This window comes from Aythya fuligula, chromosome Z (assembly GCF_009819795.1).
Source record: "Aythya fuligula isolate bAytFul2 chromosome Z, bAytFul2.pri, whole genome shotgun sequence".
NCBI lineage: Eukaryota > Metazoa > Chordata > Aves > Anseriformes > Anatidae > Aythya > Aythya fuligula.
The window spans coordinates 33,910,243-33,936,038 of record NC_045593.1 but is presented as its reverse complement, the minus strand read 5'-3'; the positions used below and the strand labels follow the sequence as shown (position 1 = coordinate 33,936,038).

Sequence of the window (25,796 nt, the reverse complement as noted above, 5' to 3'; positions counted from 1 at the left end):
AGTTTTACTATATTTGTCAGAAATAAGCAAGAAAAAGACCTGCGGATGAGCCCTGAAAAATTAGTGAAGTTCTATTAAATTAAACACAGAAATAACATTTCAAAATGTGATTTATTGAAACCTAGGTGTGACAGTAGAGAAGGTGAAAGCTGAAGCAAATATATAAAGACAGCTGACAGTTTATGCTCTTTATTTTAAAGCAGATGGATGACCACCATTTACAAAATACAGCAAAATAAACAGTTACAGTCACATGCAAAAAGTGCCATCTCTTCATACAACAGACTGGCTTGGTGTTGCTATGCCATCATAATCATCTGAATAGTGTTGATACTGATCAGTGAGAAGAGGCTGATGCAACTCATCCTTATTTTTCTTGACACGTACAATACATGCAGCAGCAGCAAAGATAATTGCAACAAGAACCAATGCAGTCACTATTGCAATAGTTATCATCTCTGTTACATGGAGAGCCCGACCTAGAGGAAGGAAAGCACAAGAAAAAGTTATTAAACGTAATTAAAGAGACAGGCCAAAAGTCAATATCTGTCATTATTTGATGAGTTGTGTTTTACAAATATTTGAAATTTTGGTTGATAGTATTTGTTCCAAAATGTGAGAAAAATGCAGTCTCTCTTGTTACACTCTGAAAATAGACCTGGACTTTTCTTCTGTTACCTGGTTTGTGAAGGGTTTGCACTCTCATGATTTAATGAAGACATATGATATAGGAATAAGCATGTGATGCAAGGGTTAAATCTAAACGAGAACTTCCCCAGAAACTGAAGTGGTTTGTGGGAGCTGTTTGTAATGATTAGCTATATGCCTGTACTAAATCCCAAACACAATTGATTTGGAAAGCAAGATAAATAAGAAATAGGCCTATACAAATACATCGGATATCGTTAGTGAAATTTGAACCAACTTTGTTGTATGATACATAAGTTTTCACAGAGGAAGACATGATGAAGGAAAAAGAACATCTAGGTTCAACAGTTTACCTGGCCACTCAACCTCATAGCTGTATCCCAGGTTTTCTGGTGCAGTAACAAACATCTCATTATTGGTTACTGGAGGCCAAAAAGGCACCATGTTGTATTGCCGGTTGTGTCCGATAGGGGCATTCTCCAATGGATATGTTGAGATATCTAAATCAGAAAGTTAAATCACACTTCTGTAAATAAAATTAAAATAATCTGAAATATTTTTGAAATAGTGACGACCCAGTTTTTTTTTTTGTTGTTGTTGTTGTTTTGTTTTTAAACTGAATTAATCTAGAAGGATTGGTGGATTGATAAAAAATTCCAGCATGGAGGGCTCAGCTTTGACAAAAAGCAAGACCATTCAATAATACCTCTGTTCTATCAACAGAAAACACTAGTACAAATTTAGGCCTGACTTTTCATTTCTTCTTGCATGAAAAAGGAGTAACAAATATATGAAGTACATGGGAACCCTTTTTGCTACAATCTGACTTTGTAGCAGTGATAAAAAGTTCTCTTAGGTAGTTCAGAAAGGCAGCTGGTGTAATTTCTACTGGAAGTTTTTTGAAATTCTATGGTAGATCAGGAAAAAAAGTCAGCTGAAATAACAACAAAAAAATCCATTTTGGTAAGATAACACAAAGCTTGTGACAGGTCATGTAAGTACCACAAGGGGATACAGTTGATTCCCTGAGAGTTGGCATGGGAAAGTCCATGCTGCTGATTGTGGAAGCTGCACAAAGAAGTCTCAGTTGTGCAACAGCAGATGTCTTCTGTAGAAGTAGGAGGGGAATGGGTTATCCCAAGAGTAATACAGTTGCTGCTTTGTGCAGATCAGTGCACAGACATTTAGGTTATACAGAAGTCTCTCTCCAGTTCACTGATGTTAATTTCTTTTCTTCTTTCTTTCCTTTTTTTTTCCATCTTTCCTTCCATCCTTCCTTGCAGTTCCTTCCCTCTGTTCTTCCTTCCCCCCTTTTCATTCACTTCCTCTCTTATTCTCTTTCTTTTTGCGTTTCAGAATTGAAGAAGGAAAGGCAGCAATACTTAACTATTCTTTGAATAGATACAGATGTGCAAATGATTATGGAATGCAAGTAGTAAATTGCAAAGGTGGTCAAAATCAGTCATGGGGGAGTGCAAGGCATCTGATTTTATTTGTCAAGAAGAAACAACTACAACAACAACAAAAACAAACAAACAAACAGAATAGCCAGTGTTTCAACAACCTTTCATTATAACTGTTTGTTTGTTTGTTTGTTTGTTTGTTTGTTTGTTTTTTTGAATTATACCTGGCATCTCTGGTCAAGTCCTTCCACAGACAGTGATTTGAAAAAGTGGATGTCAATGGGGTGAGAAGACGGGTTTGCTTGCTGTTACACTGTCTTCATTAACTTTACTGTTAGAATTTGGGTCCTCTCTCCTAAGCTTAGGGGCACCTTGCTAACTCACAAGAAGCAGTTGATTTCCTGTGACCACAAAAACTGAAAACCACCCCTCCCTCTTCCATCCATGAGCACATCTTACCAGCAGAATACCTTCTCAGCCACTCATCAAAAACAGCATCTGTAAATGTGTGGAGGAGGACAAAAATTGGATCATTTGGTGATAAGTGAGTTTGTCCTCCTGTCCCATTCAAAAATAGATGAGCCAAGTTGTGAAGACTTCGAACTGCTGGGTCATATTTCCCTGAAGGATCACTGTACCCTGAATATGGAAATAAAGAACAACATAAAAAATCCCAGTGAAGATTTTGTTTAGAAGCTATAGTCCCAGATGGATACCATTTTTTGTCCCCCTCTGGAAAGCTGTCATGTATTTGTGTTGCCTTGTTTAACATAAATGAGTAGCTAATTCTCTACCAACTGGCATTTGAGAAATGTTCCTAGTATGTGTAATCCCCACGTATAATTCCCATGCATAATTTTCAGATTAAAATAGACTTTAAAAAAGAATGTTGAGAATGTGGGGTGAAATGCTGGTGGGACCTAGTGTATAGATAGCCAAAATAAACCACTTCATAGTATGAACATAGATTTTTATAATGGGACCTAAATATCTCTCAGCATAACAGAATAGCTATGTGTGTTTTCTGACTTCTGACTTAAATGTGAAGTTGTTGACATCTATCCTAATTGGCCAGCTGTTATGTGTTATGGATCATTTCCTTATGTGCTGCCAGTACATCTCAGAAAGCTTCACTTGCTGTTTTTTTTTTTTTTCAAATAAAATTCCCTACAAAACACTGTCAGTATCTACCACCTAGTAAACCTGATAGCAGAGGTCAGGATCTGAAGAATTCTGAGAAGTTTTCCTGTTTTCAGTCTCTGGCCAACTTTCCAGACAGGGGTCCACACACTTAACTGGCTAAAGCCAAGTCTCGATACCTAGATATTGTTAGGACATTTTTTAAAATGAGGTAAGCATCTAAAACTTTCATATATTCTTAAAAGATTGGTGCAAATTCTTGGTTTTGTTCTCCAAGAGAAAGAAAATGGAGCAGGTCCACTGTCATATGAATGATGTTTTTTCAAAAGAGCCAAAGGATTTGCAGGAGGTCTGATAGTGATCTGAAGTGTCATTTCATAAACTTTTCCCATGAATCCTAGTTTTTCTATTTAAAAAGTCTGGATTATTAAAGTGCAGAAGCAGTCAGCAGGATACTGCCTGAAAAATGTGGATCAAATCTTTAGGCTGGATTCTGTGCTGGGTTCTGTGTTCAGATGCCAGAGACTGAAAACTTCATTTGAAAAGTGTGGAAATTAGGGGAAGAAGAATAGACTCATATAGCACAGTGAGAAGGACTAACAAGACTGGCAGTTAATCTAGTAGACCTCAATTACTACTACCACAATGCAATTGCATGCAATTCCATTAAGTACTACCAAAGCTTACAATTACTTTTTTTTTTCTTTTGTTTGTTTTAATTATGATACAAGAGTAGCTACTATGAGCACTTGTTTGACTCACTTAAGGATGATGCTTAAGCTTTAAATGCTTCTACACCATTCTGCAGTCAACGGTTTTCTGTTCTCCACTGTAACAACCTATTACTAGCAGACTTGTACTCTGGCCATGACCTCAGCTAATTTCTTCTTAGTGACAGTGACAGACTTTTAAGGCTTTTACACTTTTCAAGAACTGACATAAACTATCAATATAAAATAGTTCATCCAGAGCTTATTTCCACTTAATACTAAGCTAATACTTAATGCTAAGAAAAATGTGTTCAGTGTCCATAGACTGTCTCCAAACTCATACTTCCAAAAGGAAGAATGTTGGGTCTGCTCCCCTGACTTGTTTGGAGTTGTTTCAGGTCCTTTTTTTTTTTTTTTTTTTTTTTTTTTTTTTTTTTTGCCATGCTTACCTTCTACTGTGTTACGGAAACTGTCTGTTGAATTAGAGTAGAAAGGAGGAGTATCAAATACACCAACTTCCAAACACTGAGCAACATCCTCAGGCTCTGGGAGACGTTGTACCATAGGCCGTGCAACATTTCCAGCAGGATTCCTACGGATGGGGCCACCTTCAGTACCTGTGAGAGAAGAGAGAAACCAATAATGATGAAGAACAATAGACCAAAGAAGGCATTCTTTTAATGACTGAATTGTGAGGAAAAAAAAGGGGAAAAAAAAAAAAAAGCCTCACAAATGACCTTAAAATTGGACAACAGGGTCAGATCTTTCAGTTAGGCAAAGAACCTGAATCTTCATAAGGTTCTCTGAACTGGTCCTTTGATTAAAAAACAAACAAACAAACAAATGAAAATGCTTCTTACTTAAATTTGTGATTCTATAAGTGCCTTGGGAAAACTTTTTGTTGTTTTTCAATGTGATTTGTTAAATTGAGATAAAAGTTTTGTGGACTTCCTGATAGAGTAGGTTGGAAAAGGATTATAGAAGATTAGTTAGGTAACTAATCCCTCCTCCCCCCCCCCACCCCCTTTTATTTTTTTAACCCTATTTCCACACAGATGGTGATTTGGGGCTTGATGGTGATTAATAAACAAGATCCTTAGTGGGACTTCATAGATCTTGTAGCCAAGGTAGGTTGTGTTAGCATTCACTACTTTTCATATTCAAAACATGCTCCAAACATCTAACACAGGTATGTTTTCCATTTAGAAACAGAAAACCTTGAAGGAGGTATGTAGAGCAGTAAGAAGAAAACTCAAGCTTCAGTTAAAACATGATGCTGCCATATGTAATTATACATGCCATCAGAGATGAATAGTTACTGCATAAGAAAGGAAGTCAAAGGGTTTCACTGTTTCTCTGCCTCAAGCTCCTGATCAAATATTGAGCTGTTTAGTGCCTCAGTGCAAGACAGATAACTTTTTATTTCTCAAAAGACTGACGTATGAAACTTGAGTAAAGAAATGTACAAAAGGTACTTTAAGACTTTTTTTTTTTTTTTCCCTGGGAAGAGCCATTGCAATGCAAAGTGTTTTATTTATTATTAAAGGGATATTCTCTCCAAATATCTGTGAGCAGTCATACTTACTGTTACAGATGGTTCCCAAGGTCTCATAGTCTTCTATACTTTCACAGAGCACACGCCACTGAGAAAAGATCGAATTCTGACTGATCAGAGAGACATCAAAATTGCTTCTAGCTCCCATCAAGTCATCTAAGCAGATATCACAGGTGTTTTGCCCTGTTGCAAAGTTCCAGTAGGGAAGGCCAAAAGTGGGGTCCTGTAACATATTCTAAATCACATAAATATGGCATTAGTACACATCTGTCCCAGATATCTACACTATGTACTGCTTGAGAGATTTTCAAAACCAGTTAAATACATCTTCGTAAGAGTCAGAATCTGGCTTCATGAAAAGGAGGAAATTTCAGGAAATCTATGGAAAAACTTTTAGTAGTTTTTCACTTTGATGCCTTTGACTGTTCAATAGAACAGATGGTATGCTGAACTAGGTTGTGGATTCCCCTCTAATGAGATAGTACTCCTTCCATGAAACCATATTGTGGATAGGAAGAAACATCACTTAATACTGATAAACACAAATTTCCAAATATTTTTAATGGCAGCAATATTTTTAAAAGCAGTGGTACTTGTAGCACTCAGAATAACTAACTAAACCAATTGTGGAATGACTGAGCAGGTAGAAAAGGAAGGAAAAATAATAGTGCTCTTTCATATTTGCCATTGCTTGGTTCTAGTATGGGTTGGAGTTTAATAATGCTGAAGTATTCCCTGGTTTCCAGTATTTATTAACCAGGATGTTTTGGCCAGACAATTTAGTTCAATTAATGATCTAATTTACTAAAATAAGCAAGAATATATATTAAGTCATTAAGAGCTAGAACTCCTCAGGGTTTCTACATAATGAAATTACACTAATGTCAAATATAAGTTTTGTTTTTGGAGGGAATTTAATCTGCCAGAACCTGAAACAGCACCACTGAAGCTACTGGAAACATTTGAAATGATTGCAAGGACCTTTTAATCATGACCTTGAAAACTTAATTCTCTCTTCTTTAGAAATAATGATAGTACAAAACATATTCCTTTTATGGATAAGTCTACACAAAGAAAGGGAAACAAGGAAACCACTGATGTATGGAACAGGGTCTCACAAAACAATAATTTGTCTAACCAGTTGCACTAATTATATAAATAAAATATGATTCAGAATCTCTGTAATATTTTTGTTTAGAATTTCTTCTGCTTTGATTGGTCTATCTAAGCCAAGGATCATGGCCTTGATATTAAAAATAATAGCAGCAATAACATTTGGTGGTCCAATAAAATATTTTCTACATATATGTTGAGAATTTGTGTCTACTTTTACAAGTGAATTTTATGTAACTTTTATGTTTGCTCTTATTCTGACTGAAATATTATTTTTAACATCTCAGTAACAACGGCTGTCTAAAACTTAAATGCACTCTATTTAGTGTCACTAATAAAATATTGAAACTGAAGCAAGATTACTTTGACATGTAGAAAGAGCTGCTTTCAATTTTGTCAACTGGAATATGTAGATAAGACTTTTTTCCACACAAAGCTCAAGAACATGTGGCTTAACATTAACTCTAACTTTACCTGCATGTCTCTTTCAAGCTGCAGCAGATGGTACCTGTGCCATGTAACAAAAGCTGGTCCCTCATGAGAGAAATCAACTCCTCCAAAACTCTGCTGCCCAGTACCAAGAAAAGTCTTCCTGACAGAATAATAATGAGCCCACACAAAGTAGTTATAAATGGAGATATTCTCAAACTGTGGTGTGTTTCCATCTGGTCCAAATATTTCTTCACGTCTCCTTGTGGCAATAACAATGTCAGGGTGGGTTGTCACCTTGGCTTGGTGTAAGGCATTCACAAAACGCCTCCTCTCTTCTGCATTCAGATCCAAAAGATTCCTCCTGACTGTGAGGTTACAGAAGAAGTAAGTTATCAAAGTCTTAGAAACTGAAGTCTGATCTCACAAGACTAATTTATTTTGTTCCTAATAATTCTAAGTCCCTTTTTCTTCAAACATTCCTCCTGTTTTTATTGGTACAATTAAGAGACTACTGAATATAAATAGAAAATATTGTTTTCTGAAAAGTTAAGCTGAATAAAAATAAAGCCTGAAACCTTTTATTTATTTATTTATTTATTTAGTGCTTGTAAAAATATTGTTGCAAATTATATTTCCTGTCAGAGAAATGATGAAGACAGTTCTTTGTCCCACAAATCTCTTGGAACTTAATCCAATATACTTAAGGTTTCCTGTGATAAAACTTTAACAAGAGGGAAATAAAGTATTGCAATTTATATTAATCAGAAACTCTACCACTCAACCATTTAGTGAGGAAGTATAGTGTATTTGAAACTTTGAAGTGAAAATGGCAGATCCACCAATGAAATGTGAGTTTCACACATTACATCATCCCTTTTGAATGTCATTACCTGCTTTTATTAACAAGCCTATTTTTTTAGCAGTATATCCCCAAATCATTTAAATTTATTGGAACAAGCACACAGACAGGGAAATTTACAAAAAAGGAGAGCAGCTGACTTATTGAAATACCAGTATATCAGTAAAAGGATCAGTCACCTCAGTACCAGTATTCAGTGCTCTCTTACCTGGACTGATAAGATTTCAAGGTAAGTTTAGACTGAGACTCAGATAAAAGTCTACACAGCTATTCTTCATCATGCACTCATTTTCACAATTAAATATACTGTAAAATCTAAAATTGTCAAATGAGTTTATGTTGATATAAGAAACAGCAGGTCTCCAGCATGAATCAGTATGAAGAATAAAAGTAAATTGCATTTCACTATATAAAGTGAAGTTGATTCAGTGAGGGATATTTCAGTAATGTCTATACATATTTAAAAATAGTAAACTGCTTTTCTGAAGCATGAATTTCATCCAAGGACTGTGTATCTTGAAACACATGCTTTTCTGTCTTCCAGACCTTAACTGATATACTAGCCCTGCTCACTGAAGTTTTTTGGTTTTTGATTTCAAGTAGTACACTAAAAAGAACAATCAGGTTTTGATTTATGCAGACATCTTAACCTTTTCATTTTGCAAAATATATGTCTGAAACACAATAAAAAATTGGGACTATTATTAAAGTTAGGCATGAATTTAGAGGATATAAAGGCACCAAACTGCATTTTACAGCTATTTTATATGGATATACCAACAGTAATCCAAGAATTATTCCTAAAGTCTGAGCAGCTGGAGCCATCTTTCTGGATGGGCAGTAGAGGTGACCTTCATGTGTAAACATTACACATAGTAAGAAGTTAATTTCCCCTATTTAAATTCATGTCATGTATGATAAATGTGATTTGCTTAACATTTTAGTGAAAAATAAAGGATTTTATAAGTGAGAAAGCTAAAAACTGCTTTTATATACTGTAGAAAATCAGCTACAGCAGCTTTTTTTCTTGCCCTCAGATTTACTATTATAAATTTGTGTGATCTAATATTTATTTCTTGGTTAGTTTTCAGAGTTATCATCATTGTTAATGAGAACAGGACAGAGAATCAGAGGGTGAAACCTGACTTAGCATATCGAATCCATGAGGCATACTTTCTGCTTTCTAGTTTGCTTTTTGGAGCTTAAAAAATGAATAAAATCATAAGGTCTTTCCTGCAGTCCTTGATAAGGCAGTTTTAAAAAACCAATAGTTAAAATTTTGAATTGGTAAGCAGTACTTTGTTAACCCTTGCTGGAGCATGTGCTCACGTTCTTGGAGTATTTCCCATCTGATGAAAATAATGGCCATGATGATTTTTGTTTCTTCAAGAGGCACTACACATTTGTGATACAGACCTGTTGTTTCTCATGCCAACTAAATCTATCACTCATTTTGAAGATTATGAATTTTACAAGATCTCAATAACACCTTTGGACTTTCACTAGAAAATACCGAAATCTTGCTCATTCAGAATACTTTGACTTGGGAATAAGGATTTTTTCCCAAGCCTGTTTGTCTTTTCCAATTTACCTACAATACTCAACATTTTTTTTTTCATTCCACAAGTATTTTGTAACCATTTCAAATTCTGTTTTAGACATCTGTTTACTTATATTCTGGGCTAAACTGAAACTGGGAAGCTCTTAGAAATATCCATCATCCCTGCACTGATTCAGCTGAACAGCTTATAGTCAGGAGTTAAGGCTTTTGCAAACATTGGCAGAAACTAGGTAACTAAAAAATTACAAGGTTAAGTGCATAGGCTGGAAATGCATTAAGAGAATCTGAATCAAAATACCTGTTGTCATACCTTACATATTTATAAGATATCATGATACATAGATATGTATTTGTAGATATACTCACAAACACACATAGATGTCTATATATATGGTTTTACTCTAAGTTGATTCCCAAAATTACAAAAATGTAAACACTAATACATCCTATTCTTTAATGGGGTTGATCCTAATTTGTTCTGACTACAGGCATTGTTTCTTTCTTTTACTGGGAGGTAAATGTAGTTATTTGCCAATAAGGTAGGCAACTTATCTAGTAGTTGCCTTAATAGCCTCTATTGTACATTTCCTGTATAAATATAAGGGACATTTTACATTTCAAAGAAAACGAATAGTCTAGGTTCATTTGCAATGAAGTGCTGCCAACAGATGGTTTTCATGTCATGTTTCTGATGTTCTTACCTATATTGATTCGTTGGCTACAGGTAGGTCCACTCCATCCAGGGCGACATGACCCACAGTTATAACCAGAGAAGTTACCACTGCACCTGCAGGTTTGGTTGAAGAAGCGTATGGGCCATTGCTCGCGGTCATCCCTCCCATCATGGATGTACTGTGGGCCATGGGGTCGCCAGTCTACAGTCACCTGCACACACCGTCCCCTCCCTGTAGACACACCACACCGGTCAGTACCAGGCCCAAATACAGGCAAATAGTCTGGGCAGCACATGCCACTCCTCAGAGACTCAACGGTAGCACACTGGCGAGGGAACTGAGCTCCAACTTTGTTGAGCATGCTAAGAAGCAGTGGCAGGGAAAGGAGCAGCAGCATGGGGAGCTGCATGATGACAGATCCAGCAGAGCCGTCTCTTTCTGAGGGCTGGTGGTCCACACACGCTGCTGTCTCCTCTCTGTCTACACGATGGCCAGCTCCCTCTACACCAAGAGAAAGACAGAAGAAATGAAAACAAGTGATACAAACCTTCAGTCTGCCCCTTCTATCTCATAAAATCCCTCTGAACCCTGCACTTTTTTAATCTAACCGAAAAAGCCAACAACAAGTTGGTGGATAACAATGCTCTTCCCTTCTCTACTTATCTGCACAAAAGGCAGTAACTACCTACAGTTTTATCTACTCATTGACTTCCAAGTATTTCCCAAATGTTTATTCATGTTGTACATCTGCCAGCCAGATTTATTTCACTAATTTATTTCACTGAAAACTTTATTTTTTTTCTTTCTTTCCTCAGTTAGTTCTTTCCCTTCTTCATTTAACTAGCATATCCTAGCATATCTTGTTTCCTAGTCAGTGTTACAATTCTGTGTCCCCTTGCAGTTCTTAAATGCAGTTCTGCTGGAAAGTAAAGCTACAACTCTCTCTGTGTTGTACCTCTTCTCTCTTTTTGGTACCTCTCCTCTGCTGAGATCCTGTTCTATTTCTGTGCGTCCTATGGCTGTGTCTAACCCCAAATCAGCACTACTAATTTCTTCCCTGTTTCAGTCTGCTTGCTAATCCGTGTTCTACCAACACAGCATGGTTTGGCCTCACCCTCCTCTTCTATTAATCTCCCTTTCTACTTCAGTGCATTTCCCTGGACTTTAAGTACTTGAACAGCACATGATTTCTTTCATGCTTATCTCCTTGTGATTTTACAAGTTTTAGCAAAGGTCAGAGACAAGTACTTGAATTCAAAACAGAACAACTAAACAGAACAACTATGAAGTTTTTTTTTTTTATTTTTTTTTTTCTTCTTATTTTTTACTTACTTGCAAAGAAAGGTTCATTTGAAAACAAACAAAGAACACTGGGGAAGTTCACATTTAAAAGCCTTTTTTTTTTTTTCTTTTCCTAAATATTTTTCTAAAGCTTTTTTTTTTTTTTTTTTTTTTTTTCTAAATACTTCAAATGGCTTTTCAAGATCAGGCTGAAACAAGTGACAAAGATACATTATTTGGAAAATGAAACACTCCAATATTAAACTTATGGCTTACTGTTTAACTATTTGCTTTAATAATCAAATAAAAAGACAATGCCAATACTGGAATATCCTGAAATACTAAATTCTGAGCAGGTGCAGTAAAATGTAGAAAAACAAGAATAAAAATAGGAAAACAGTCTCTGAGCTGAACAAAGTACTTTTACAGTGTTTTCAGAGACCATTCCCATCAAGCAAAACAGGCTTCATTCAAGCTCACATTCTCTTTTTTGATCTGTCAATAAAGATGGATTTCAGTGAGGCATGGATGTTTTGTCAAGATACATCTTAACTGGCACAAAGACAATAAATTAGCAAATTCAGAGAAAAGGTTCAATCACAATGTAACTGGCATTCAGCAGAAAATGGATCACCTATTCCTACAAAAGTCAAAACATGATGGGTACCCAGTTGTAGCAGGCCATTGAAATAGTTTTTCTGAGCACTGTTTATTCACATCAACCTGCCATGGACCACAGTAAGTACTGAACTTTATCATTATATTTGGTTTTTAACTAAACACACTATATCTTGATTCAGTGTAGTACCAATGCTTATAGGCCACTGTATGTACAGAAGGGGGATGAGAGGCTGGAGAGCAGCGCCACAGAAAGGGATCTGGAGGCTTTGGTCAACAGCAAGTTGAACATGAGCCAGCAGTGTGCCATTTCATTCACTTGCTGAGAGAACGATTTGACAACCCTTAAATGAAATTACTTTTCCTGGCTTTCATTTTATTCCCCTTTTGAGCTTACCGTATTTATTTATTTACTTTTCCCTAGCTTGCTCTATAACTCACTTCCTTCCTAGCTTAAAGATTTTGTCTTTGAATATGTCTATTGGGACATTTGTGACACAGATTCTCTGCTATCATATCATAAGGTAAAGCAGAGCCTCTGCAAATAACTCCCTGATCAAAGAGGAATCACACTAGTTTTAGCTATGAATGTTCAGCAAATACAGCAAAATCATAATAAGCTTAGAAGGGATAAATCTTTCTCCTTAGACAAAGTCCTGGTAAAAAGAACTAACGGAGAGACCAACTGAGGACTGATTGGGGTTGCCTGGCACCATAAAACTTCCCATTATAATGGTGGAAAATGTGTAGACCTTCTGTAAGGCTTCTCTAACAGTCAGTGCCTAAAAATGTTCAGTGAACTACCAAAGCTGTGTAGCTGAAGATCACTTTCCTTCTCTGAACCCCAATGTTCCATTGGGTTTCCTGCTGCATGGTTTGGTGGTATGCAAACCCTGTCACAGTCTTTCTTTTGGGTTTCTTGCTATTATAGCCTCCTTCTCCTGCACAGTGCCTGGAAAGATTTGACCTTGGAAATTATCCAATTGCACTGCATCTGTATTTCCGTGTCTCTGTTAAGAGAGGGCTTGTTTTCATGAATCAGGTAATGAGGAAAAGCTGGTATGTGAATCTAGCTCACTAATTGACTGTGTGGACTAAAATCCCCGAAAAGAGTGTTAGTTTGTATGCTAAACATTTGTATCTAGTTTGCAAAATTCTTCTTACAGAAACATTACTACTTGATGCTTGTAACATGTCTATGAATTTCCATGATGTTTAGTTGTGGCCTGTTCCCTAACCTACCAGAAAAATGTTACAAAAAAAGCAGAAATCTAGTTCTAGATGTAAGTGAATGGTGATGAAGATGAGACAGAAGGGACCCACAAGGATCATTAGCTACAGCTCCTGGTTCTGCAAAGGACACCCACAGCACATGTCTGAGAGCTGTCCAAACACTTCTTGAACTCTGGCAGGCTTGGAACTGTGACCACTGCCCTGGGGAGCCTGTTCCAGTGCCCAAATACCCTCTTGGTGAAGAATCTTTTCCTGATATTCACTTTGAATATCCTTTTCAAGATAACCTGCCCTGCTGCAGCATCATGACATTTCCACTGGTCACCAGAGAGAAGAGTTCAGTGCCTGCCCCTCTGATAACCTCTTGGGAAAGCTTGTAGGCCACCATGTGGCCTCCCCTCAGTCTCCTCTTCTATGGGTGGAACAAACCAGGCAACTTCAGCTGCTCTTCATACTTCTTGCCCTCTAGATACTTCACCATTTTTGTAGCCCTCCTTTGGACACTCACTAATAATTTTATGTCCTTTTTATACTGTGGTGCCCAGAAATGCACACAGTACTCAAGGTGAGGCCACACCAGCACAGAGCAGAACAGGACAATTGCTTTCCTCAACCAAATAGCAAAGCTGTGCTTGATACACTCCAGGGTATGGCTGGCCCTCCTGGCTGCCAGGGCACACTGCTGGCTCATGTTCAACTTGCTGTTGACCAAAGCCTCCAGATCCCTTTCTGTGGGGCTGCTCTCTGGCCTCTCATTCCCCATCTGTACATACAGCCAAGGTTGCCCCTTACAGGTGTAGAATCTGGCACTTGTTAAACTTCATATTGTTGGAGATTGCTCAGCTGTCTAATTTGTCAAGATCTTGTTGCAAGGCCTCTCCACCCTTGGTGGAATAAATAGTTCCTCCCAATTTAGTGTCATCAGCAAACTTACAAAAAACATATTTTAGTCCTACATTCAAGTCATTTATGAAAACATTGAAGAGAATTGGTCTTCACATAGAGCCCTGGGGAACCCCACTAGTGATGGGCCACCAGCCTGATATAACCCAATTTACTATAACCCTTTGAGCCCTCTTCTCAGTTTACATAGCTGCTCAGTTTACACGGACAGATTTGAATTGTTTTGGGTTTCATCTGGATTTCTTTTTGCTTCCTAGTAGAAGGAAATCAAGCTGTGCTGTATAAAAAAAAAAAAAAAAAAAAAAAAAAAATAGTAGAGCTAAATATCAGTTATTTGATAAGTGGGTACACTGGAGATGGGTCAGAACCAAGCTTTTGCTTCCTGTATCTAAACACCTTAAGCCAAACATATGGAAAATCTGGGTTCATGTATGAATCCAAATGCTAGATGGGATTTTTATTTGTGTAAAGAGGGTTATCAGGGCACACTAATTCTGCATCTAGGTCTGAATGTGAAAACATCATTTTCCAGAATTAAATATGCATTAAATAATAAATGAAGGCACATTTTCATTTGATCTTGGATATAATATTGTGTCAGATAATTATAAATAATTATAAATAAAGTTGCCATCTCTTTTATTGAACATGATATATAATTTCAATGTTTTGTAATTAGATTGGTATTATTGTTAACAAAAATGGTTCTCTCTTGCTTTGCTTATAAATTAAGTAAGGTTTGTAGACATTGTAGTTAAGTTTTTTTGGAGAAAAGTACTGGAAAAAAAAGATATTTCTGTCAATCATTTTAAAAGTAAACTTACATTTTTCATGGAAAAGAATTTCCAGAGATGACAGATGTCCTAGTGTTAGGATTTGCTGATGGATTGTATAGGACTGTAAGACTTTTATGTCAGTTTGAAAATGTCTGCATTTCTTGATATCTGTCATAACCTGTGATGTATATACTGGAAAACATAAGAAAACATTTTTCTTTTTTGTTTGAGTAAGTGAGGCTTTCATATTCAAAGTTAAATTAAAAAGGTCATTTTAACCACTACTTCACCCCCCACCTCAAATAAAAAGAAAAAAAAAAAAAAAAGAGAAAAAAAAAATCAGTTGAAGAGTGGAGCTTCTCCTACACAGGTTAGAAAACAAAGCTGAAATAACTGTCCTCTGAAATGTTTGTGACAAATGTGAGTGGTACCCCATGTTCTGTCAGCGGTATGGGTACCTTCCCCCCTCATGGGGGTATTAAGAGAATGAGCTAAGGTGCTCAGAGAGACAAGGTGAGACAAAACAGCTCCATCACTGATGAGAAGAGACCCCTTCTTCCCTGAGGAACTGTAGTTTAGATGTTGTCTGTGCTGTCCCTTCCTGAGCTGTTTCATCTGCATAACAATCATGTCTGTGCACTGGTTCATACTACCTTGATACTGACCCAGACCTTGGATGTAACATCCTAACTTGTCTTTGGATCTGCCTTGCCACAATGTGTGCCTTGCATCCCTTACCACAATGGATTTACTGGTCCATTGCTAATGCTGGCCCTGAGCATTGTCTCTGACCCTGGTATTGACCCTGGTTTGCTGCTTCAGTATCCCAGCTCTTTGTTGGGAGAGGACATTAAGCTGCTTGCCTTGCTCCTGTCTCCCTTCTCCACAAGGAGCAACCAGCCCTTCCTCTGCTGTGACACCTTCCTCTTCTAGAGTTGTGTGTCTGTCATTGCAAGGGTGTCACTGTGTTCTAAGATGATTGAAGCAGTGCTAATCAGAGAGATATTGGGACTCAATACCATGCTTGCTATTGAGCTCTGCTGGGCATCCCTCAGTAGCCATGTTTGTCTATTTATGTATGTCAACAAACGCAAGTATCACAATGTAACACTGCATGGTTAAATAACTGAAAGAGATGAGGAGTCCATGGTTTCATGCAAACGAAATTGGCTAAAGTTATGAATTTAATGATTTGTACTTTAATATTCCCCAACCAGATGTTCTTATCTGCAAGAAAATGTAGTAAGGCAGCCATAGTTTATATTAAACGTTCTGGTTATGGTACTAGTATTACAGCAAGCCTATCTCTCTTTTACAGAGAGATAGGATGGCTATAGCCATTTGGATCATTAATTTTATTAGGGTTTCTTATTAAGATGTTTCTTTACATTTTTTTTTCTTTTTTCTTTCCTGAAAAATCAAAGAATTCCATAAATTTCAGCTTTGGGAAAAAAAAAAAAAAAAAAAAGAACAGATGAATAGATTTACAATTTTTAACTAGAAGGCTGTTCTGAATCCATTTATGTTTAATCAAGGCTAAATAAGTGATTAAGCAAAAAGACTTATAGATCACAGAAGAAAACAAGCATAAAATAAAGTCAGAGACAAGTAATTTTTGCAAAGTAGAATGCTATTCTCATGAAGCCTCAACAGTCTGAACCCTGGATACCTATAATGGTGTTAGAAACATTGTCAATTTCTGATAACATCAGTTCAGGATGAAAAAACATACCAAACCAAAACACACACATACACGCACACACAAAGAAAGAAAACAAAAATATAATGTAGCTGTTTATTTATTTGTTTACTTATTTACTTTATGCTTGCTTGCATTTCTAACAGTAGCAGAACTAGAAATATCATGCAAAAAGTTAACAAATCATTTTTTTTTGTTTTGTTATTTATTTCATTTAGCTAAAGAAATCTAGAATTTTATGTGAAATGAACGCTATAAACATTGAAACCACTTGACCATATCTCATGTCTCAAAAATTCCATGTTTAATGACAAAACTGTTGCAGAAGAATGAAGTAATATATACATAAACAATCTAGCATCTGAGTTTTCAAAGGAGCGGTGTTTTTGATATGCACACAGAGATTGATAACAGAGATAAAATGGTAACAGCACTAGCAGCACATTTTTAAATGACTTGCATGCATTTATGAGTAAATGTCAAGGTCTGGGCTTGACAGACCAAATATTTTAAAACTTCTCTCTCTCTTTTTTCCCCTTTCAGCTTTCACTTTTTCATTAGATACTATTGAAAGGATAAGTCTAATGTGTGGGAACCAAGATAAAATGAGGTCTGGCTGCTCACAGTAAAGAGCCAAGTTTTCCCATGCTTGGTATTGGTAAGTGTCCATTGCTAAATGTTTACCAAACCAAAATTAAGTACTTACTTGTCATACATATCTACATCATTAAGAAGAATATGCCAGCATGTAGTTGCGATACTGGATCCTAGACGTTTTTTTTTTTTTTCTTTTTTTTAATCATAGACCCCTCTTTTTCCTTTTTCTGACTTAATGCTAGCCTACTCATTGGAAAAGTATTGTTTTTCCACTATTCTTCTAGATCGTCTCTTTCTCTGTCATTCTTTCCTGTGTATCACCTTTTCTTCTCTGTTTTCACAGCTCCACATTATGCTCCAGAGAGGATAATTTTTTTTAATATATTTTTTTTTTTTTTTCCAAGACAGATTTTTTTTTCAAGCACCTATCTTGGGACCTTGGGTTGCTTCTAGCTACATTTTCCTATAAGAGCCCTGAATAATGTTTTTCCTGTGAATAATTTTTTTCCAAATTATGTCACTTTTAGTCCTTTCTTGCCCCTCTTCCTTGGCACTCTCTCTCAGTCTTGCTGAGCTAGTTCCAGTTCTTAACAGATTATGACTCTCCTCAAGTTTTCCTTTCTCTGGGTCAGAACCTCTTGTTTAAATTTATGACCACTGTCTTGTTATCTACACCTCTGTAAGGAGCCCAGGTATGTCTTTCTGATAACATTCTCATGTTTTTGGGAAGTCAACATTAGTAGATTGTTTTTAGGTGCCCTCAAAGCTCTCTGTTTTACCAGCTGAAACAGACGTAGTCCTGCAGCCTGTGCTCACAGAGGAAGGGCTCCAGCCAGAGGTGGTCTTGATGGCCACCTCTAAATTTAGTCTAATGGAGGTATCTGATAAACCCTGAGAAAAGGGGTCAGTCCCTTCCCACCCCTGGCTCTTGGGGCCATATTCTGCCTACACTACTCTAGCAGCTGATTGTTCATGTTTCTGCCTGGGCACATGGTTGGCACCCATTAAGCTTGCTGCCTGCAGGGCCCAGAACCATTTCCCAGAGCTGCTCCCTAGACTCAGCCTGCACCCCTGTAGGGCTGTGCTTCATTCTTGCTGAATTTCCTGTGATTATGTCACTCACCCATTTCTCCTCACTGTCCAAGTCCCACTAATCATATTTTCATATCATATGATATTCATCATTTTACTGTTAGTATTAAAACAGTCTTCCTGTTGCCCTTTATGTCTCTTGCAAGGTTTCAACTTTGCTGAGCTTTGGTTTTCCTAACACCACCCCTGGGTGTCAGGCAGTGCTTATTCCATGTCCCTCCCTTGTTATCTATTACCGTTTTCGATTCCTGTACATATTCCTTTTTTATAAGAGATATTGTGAATTTCCTATTTTGCCATATTGGTCTTTTGCTATTCATATACCTTTTTCCATCAGTCCTTGTGACAGAAGGATGTTGTCCTCAATACCTGCCAAATTTTCTTTATCCTTCAGTGCTGTCTTCCATGGTATTTACAGAATAAAAGAATGGTTAAATTTGGAAGGGACCTCTGGATGTCATCTGGTCCACCTCCCCCCTGCTTGAGTAGGGATACCTAGATCAGGTTTCCCAGGACCATGTCCAGATGGCTTTTGAAGATCTCTAAAGAGGGAGACTCTACAATCTTTCTGGGCAACCTGTTCCAGTGCTCCATCACCTGTACAGCAAAGAGGTGTTTTCTGACGTTCACATGGAACCTTCTGTGTTCCAGTTTGTGCCCATTCCTCCATGTTCCCAGCACTATGTACCACTAAAAAGAGCATATGAACATTTAGCATACCAAGTCCTTTAATTTAGAGTCTGCTGTCATAAAGTTCAATCTTTCTGCTCTGGTGCTCTCATTCATCTCTTCTCAGGACCTTGAGCTCCACTATTTCATGGTTACTGTGGCCATTGGTTATGTCATTCACAACCAGTTCTACTTTATTTGTGAGTAACATATCCAACTATGTGTCAGACCTGGTTGGCCTTACCAGCACCTCTGTCAAGAATATGTTTATTAATGATAAACTCTTGATATCCAGAAATCTAATCCAGAAATCTCCTTGACTGTGTAGCCTTATCATTAGATGTCAAAGAGCCAAAGTCCCTCATGGCAACTAGGATTTGTGTCTCAGAGCCAGTGGTTTTAAGAAAAATTCTCCCTCTTCCTCACTTCAGATATGCACACCATACTCCCACTATGATATCAGTTTAACTGGTCTGGGCATGAGTCAAAAAATCCCACATAGGCCTGTAATCCATCCTATTATGAAGAATACATTTGAACTTTTCCTTCACACAAACAACAATCCCCTCCTCTTTGTCATCCCATCCTGTCTTTTCTGAAAAGCCTGTATCTCACCATTGGAGAATTCCATGAATACGTAGTCAATTAAATTGTGAAAAATCTATAACTGCTTTTGGAGGTCTAGCTCCTCTTGCTTGTTTCCAAGTTTGTGTTCACTTGTGTAGAGGCAGTTAGTGTGAGTTTTCTTTCAACATGTTTTATCCTTTCCGAATCTTTTTTTTGCTCCCTCTCTGTGCATATGTCACCTCTGCTCTCTGTTGCTTGAGCTAGCTGCAAGCAACTATCATCAGTTCCCACTGGTAGCTCATTTAAAATCCTTCTTGCCAGACTAGCGGTCATGCTTGCTGACAAAGATGCTCATACCCCACTTTGTCAAACAGATCCCATCTTCTGATAGCAGTCTTTTTTCCTCAGAGGGTCTCATGACCATAAAAACCAAAGTGTTGCCCATAATAACAGCCTCTCAGCCAGATGTTAATTTTCAGGTTATCCTTTTCCTACTGAAAATTTTCCTTTTAATTTGTAGGATGTAGATGGACACTATTTGGGCTTCTGTAAATATTGGATCTTGTCTCTGCAGGTTTTAGTTGCTTTCAGAGTTATGTAATGAATCCTCATTTCGTGCTTTAGTAAGTCTCCTTAACTTGTTGTTGACCAACAAGGAAAATTATCCAGAGACACAGAAAAGCCTTGGCAGTATCCCTCCAGTATTCCAGTTCTAATTATCTGGCAGTCTGCTGATATCACCTGTGACAACATTCCAGGATAGCAGAAAGGTAATCCATTCCCTGCAAGAAAAAAATCTCCAGATACTGTTATCTCCTATGTTTTCCTGTTGCTTCCTGAGCTCCATGCTTAGGTGTAATGGCCTCTGAAACCACTTCAAGAAGAGTTCCTTGAAGGGCAGCATCGAGTACAGCACGTGGCCAGTTAACCAAGTTTTTTTTTTTTTTTTCTCTAAAATAAGACTGGATCTGAAATAAAAAATACTGCTTAGAAGAAATGCTTATCTTTTCTACAGCAGCCTCCTGATAAAGGCTCTTCAGTATATTTTCAAAGTAGTCCGAAAGTTCATAATGCAAAAACACACTTCTGTTTGTTAAGAATATGAAAACAGGGTATTCATTCATAAACTCCATTCTAGAACACATGAAAAGACATATGATTGCAATGATTTTGCTTCATGTATTTTTATTGCTGTGAAACAGTACCTTAAAGAGTCACTAAAGGTCAATATCAGGAAGCAGATCTGTATTGACCAAAGTGCATTTTGAGCTTTAGTCTATTTCCTCCTATTTTAGTTGGTGTATTCTAACAGTGAAAAGCAAGGCTGAGGTAAAGGAAAGCAAAACTAATCAAATAACATTTTTGCCTGAACATAAATTTTTCTGGTATACGTAAAGCAATGAATGGTCAAAACAATTGTTTCAAAGCATTAGTAGAGAGCTGCAGAGATTACACCAATTACCCACATTTCAGGAAGTGATCCTGGAGTTTTATTAGCCAAACATTTGAAATGCATAACAGCATGAATTCATAAACAAATCATGAAATGATATGGAAACAAACAACACTGGTGTGAATTGATGTAAATCAGAAAAACTTACGTTTTCCATTGGAAGTGTAACCTATGGCAAATTCATCAATGGAGAACTTTTACCTCTTCTAGTACATGCAGAAGAGCTATTACAAGATATTCTTACTGTTATTTGTCATCCAAAATATAAAAATATATAATCATAAGCAGCAAATAAAAAAATTAATTTCTCCTGGCTAAATGAATTCCAGGTTTTTGCAGATTACTTCCACTAGTATTTGTGAGTGCAAATACAAACATTTAAACCTGTTAAACCTGTGGTATGTTTGATATCAAATTTTCTGTAGTGGTATAAAGATAGACTGTCAGTCTCAGATAATGGATATTGGCATAGATCTGTTGGTTTCAATAATAGATAGAATTACAATGAGGATTACAATTATAATTTGCAGTGAAGACAGCTCATTTGTGTAGTTTATTGTTTAACAGGTTAATTTGCTTAATTAATACCACCACAAAAGTAATGTTTACTGTTAAAAGGAACAACAGAGATTCCCAGTTTTATTTTGTGTCGTCACAGTCTATATTTCTCTCTTTTAGTTAGGGAATTAAAAGGCAAACCAATGGTCAACACCAAACTCTGCATGGTAAGATGTTACAGATTGTCAGTACCATTCAGAAAGAACAAAAATAAAAGAAGTTTTGTGTGGTTCAAATTATAGGTTTCCACACACACTGAGTAGTTCAGTCTGCTTCCTGTGTCTTCCCTTTGTTGTGTCAGATTTTGAAAGTCCCATTCTTATTAAGATATGTCTCACAACACTGATCAATCTTATTAATTTTTCTAGAAGCATATGTAAATAGTGTACTGTAAGATTCGTTTCTGGATTAATGCTAATTAAAATAACATTATCCAGTCATTTCTCCCGTGGACAATAATTTTCTTATCTTCATTCAGCAAACTGAATAATGGTTTCCACAGATATCTGGCACCCTCTTTAGTTTGCAAATTAGGGTAGGTCTTATCTGGAGAATTTATATTAATTTTCTTGAAAACAGGGCAAACTATAAGTTCATATCTAGAAAATAAAAGGCAAGGTGCAAGGTTTTTCTTTGAAACTTTGGATAACTATTTTTTAGAAAAAATATACCAAGTTGAAACATTTCAGAATAATTAATATTACTTTTCTTAAAGTACTGGACCTCTCGAGTAGGCTGTAAGTAGTATGCAACAGAGTAATTTCAGTCATATCTATTTCATAATATGTATCAAATACCGTTTGATTCCACTAAATTCATGCTTCAGTCATTGTACTTAAGATGTACTTAATGTCATAAGAATGCTAATAATTTCTGAACATGTTCTCCATATTCTCTCATGTTTCTTATTCTCGGATGATATCAGTAAGCTTAAGTGTGGCTGAAAAATTAAATTGCCCTGCAGTGGCTTTTGCAAAGCGAAATGCAGAAAATTTGGTCTATGTCTGTGGTTCAAAAGTTCACCTTCAGCAGGGAAACTTATATAAGTGATTGGAGTTTTTATTACTTTCACCAAACATAGTCTTAGTGCCTAGAGAGAGATCTGCAGTTTCAAAATGATGCAATAGAGGTGACAAATGAGTGCCTACAGAGGAATGAGTGAGACCTGGAAGAGTGTAGCAGAAAGGCATAAAATGAAAATAAGTAGCACTTGTCTAAGAGTTTGAAATAGCTCCAAAATAACACACATCACCATTGCCTCTTGAGGATATATGTAAGATTTGAAAGCAGTATTTCAGAAAAACAGTTGACTGACAAAGCCACAAGATTGGATTGAGTTTCCAGAATGTAGAATATTATTTTTTTTCCTCCTGAATTTACAGAACAATTCATACATTGAGCCTGGAGTCATGAATTTTACTTGTAAGTGTTAGTCGATGAAAGCTGTTTTTTTTTTTTTTTTTTTTTTTTTTTTTTATTATTATTATTTTTATTTTTTTTTTTCCAGACTAAAATGAAGGGATTAAGGTCTGTTATCGACACAGGGAGAAACCTGATAAAACTGGCTTTGTGTTGTGAATATATGCAGCGAATATAGATTTTTGACTGGCATAAAGCAATGGCAGCTTGGCAAAGTAAACCTCTGAACTTTAATATCATAAACTGTCTAACATACTTTCTCTGTGTCATTGAAATCAGAATGGCTGCCAATGAGGCCCTTGGTGTCTCTTCACACAGTGATTGAGCCTAAAGCAATTCAAGAGTCCATCTCCATCAGTGACATGTACCTGTCACCTTTTGTGGGTCTCCTCCACCCACCTGCCAACACAGTGTTCAGCAAATTTCTTCTCTGCCTGAACTGTGAGGAGCTGTTTATCAAAGGTGTTAGCACTATATGCTTTGTTTTTATTGTAGATGTCTTTTTCACAAGATCCTGAGCTACTGAAGTAAATGGGAAGTTTTGATTTAAAACAACAGCAAAAAACATAACCCAAACAATCCTAAAATAAAACAACCCCCAAACAAGGTAGCTGATTCTACTGATTTATATTGTCCTCTTTCCTGCCCTTCCAGATCAAATCATCTTCAAGGACAAAGGTAGCGTTTGTCTATCACATTTTATCACTTATAAAGTACCATGAAATTGAAGGCACAAGAGGCCAGATCATTGTCTGGAGGAAATTGTCATAGCTCCAACAAATTACTTTGTTCAGGATGTGTCCATTGATGTCCAAAAAGCTTCAGTGATTTATATTTAGTGAGAATCTAGTCCTCTATACTTCAAGAAACTGAAAAATAATCTTACAATGTTAGGAGGTGAAAGACCTGCTGGATAACCCTGCTGGAAAGACCTCTTATAACCATTTGGCATTTTGTTTCAGGCCTTGAGAATGTAAAAGGTATTTGCAGAAGATTATTATTTTTTTTTTAATTATAGATTTGTATTATTCCATTGATAGCCAACCACAGCTGATCATTAACAATCAATATATGCTTCACAGATTAAAATACTTTGTGGAGAATTATTGTAGTAAGCTAATGTGATATTACTTTGTAATTTATCTTCAAAGAATAGTCATTGACATATGTACAAAGTGGAGAACAAGCTCGGTTCTTGGATAGCTACTTATCTATTTGTAGAGGACATAGAGGAGTAGCTAATTAATAGCTACTGACTCCAGGGTCAATGCTTTTCACAGAACCCACTGAAATTTACAGCAGTCTTTTGTTTGACTTTGCTGACTGGGTTCACAATGACTGACAGAAATTCTTAATACACAGCTGCAAAAGATATGCTCTATGGAAAAGAATATTACATCCCTCCCTGCCAGGCTTTACAAGTGTGCTTAGTAGCTCTAGAAAAAAACATTTAACTTCTACAGCCTAAGTGGGTGCATATCTTTCAGTGCAAAGTGAACCAAATTTTTATCTCTCATGGGAGATAACAGTGTTTGGAGAGTATTCATGCTATCTCATACTGCATATTATTAACTTTATGACACCACACCCTCCTCTTCACCCATTTTTTTTCCCCAAGCAAAACAAAACAAACAAACAAACAAACAAACACACACACAAAGAAAAATAACACAACCCAAACAACCAAAAAAACATGATATCCACTATAACTTACTAGACTCTCTGTGCTTTGAAATCTAAGAGGCTAGGATTATTGCAGATTTAACTTCTCTATACACTTGCTCCATTTCTTAGTGTTGGGTAGATGATTTACCATTCTACTTTGATTGAATTTTGAAAGAAAATCTCCCTGAGCAAAACAGAAAGAAATGCTGACTCATTTTGTGTAGAGTTAATAAAAGACAACATGATAAAACATTTTTAATGGTGAAACTGACATCAGTTCTCTTCGAAAATCTTCAGAAAGCTGCAACAATGAAATCTGATTCCACTACTAATGGTCAAAACTGTGTATATGTGAATTTCAGTCAAGGATCACAAACTACTTTTAAATGCCATAAGCAATAATGGCTACGATATACAGAATGTATTATTGGTACACACTTTAAAACTTCATAATATTATCTGTTGACCAGAAGGTTACTTTGAAGAAAGTAACTAAGAAGAGAACTCAAGAGAATTAAAAAGTGTGTACGGCAAATATGTGTCTAATAAGGGCAGACATATGTGACTTTAAACAATCTTGAAATATTTGCTGAACCATATATTCCTCAGGGTAATTACTATGAATGCACTTTCAGATTTTCAAATTTGGTATTTGTAGGTCATAAATTTGACTTTACACAGATTTGTGTCAGACACAAATGAGAGGGTATTTAGCCATAGGTAGTTGCTTATATGTTACTGTATTTTTTAGATGAACCTTTTAATAAATTTTGGAAGAAAAAATAATCCTTCTCTTAATATCATTATATTGATACTTCTATTAATTCTTTCTAAATTCTAAAACCTTCTTTTAACTAGAAAATTTAAGTTTTCCATATATACTTTTCTTGGATTTATATGAAGTTGACCAGCCTAGTCACTAGTCATTCTTTCTCTCTCTCTCTCTTTTTTTTTTTTTTTTTTCCCCAAGAAAAAGAAGAAAAGATCCCTTGCAGAATTTTCAGACTTGTTTTAAATACTGATATTTATTTGCTGTTGAGTCTTGCAAGTTTTTTAGCACCAGCAAAATGCTTTTTCAATGAATTTAGCTACCTATCTGCATTTTCAACAACTTTTCACTGTATATAAAGAATATTTCCTGTCCTTCTAGGAATCAGATTGAACGTAGAGG

The 25,796-nt window shown here is 36.4% G+C and overlaps 1 protein-coding gene across 1 annotated transcript; it reads right to left on the bottom strand.

The window, feature by feature from the left end:
* Positions 1-273: 273 nt before the first annotated feature.
* Positions 274-10,504, bottom strand: TYRP1 (tyrosinase related protein 1). The gene is made up of 7 exons (XM_032206216.1): positions 10,123-10,504; positions 7,044-7,366; positions 5,487-5,691; positions 4,351-4,518; positions 2,511-2,690; positions 1,002-1,148; positions 274-479 (listed from the first exon to the last, which is right to left on the bottom strand). The coding sequence occupies exons 1-7, from the start codon at positions 10,502-10,504 to the stop codon at positions 274-276; spliced, it is 1,611 nt and encodes a 536-aa protein (XP_032062107.1).
* Positions 10,505-25,796: the final 15,292 nt, after the last annotated feature.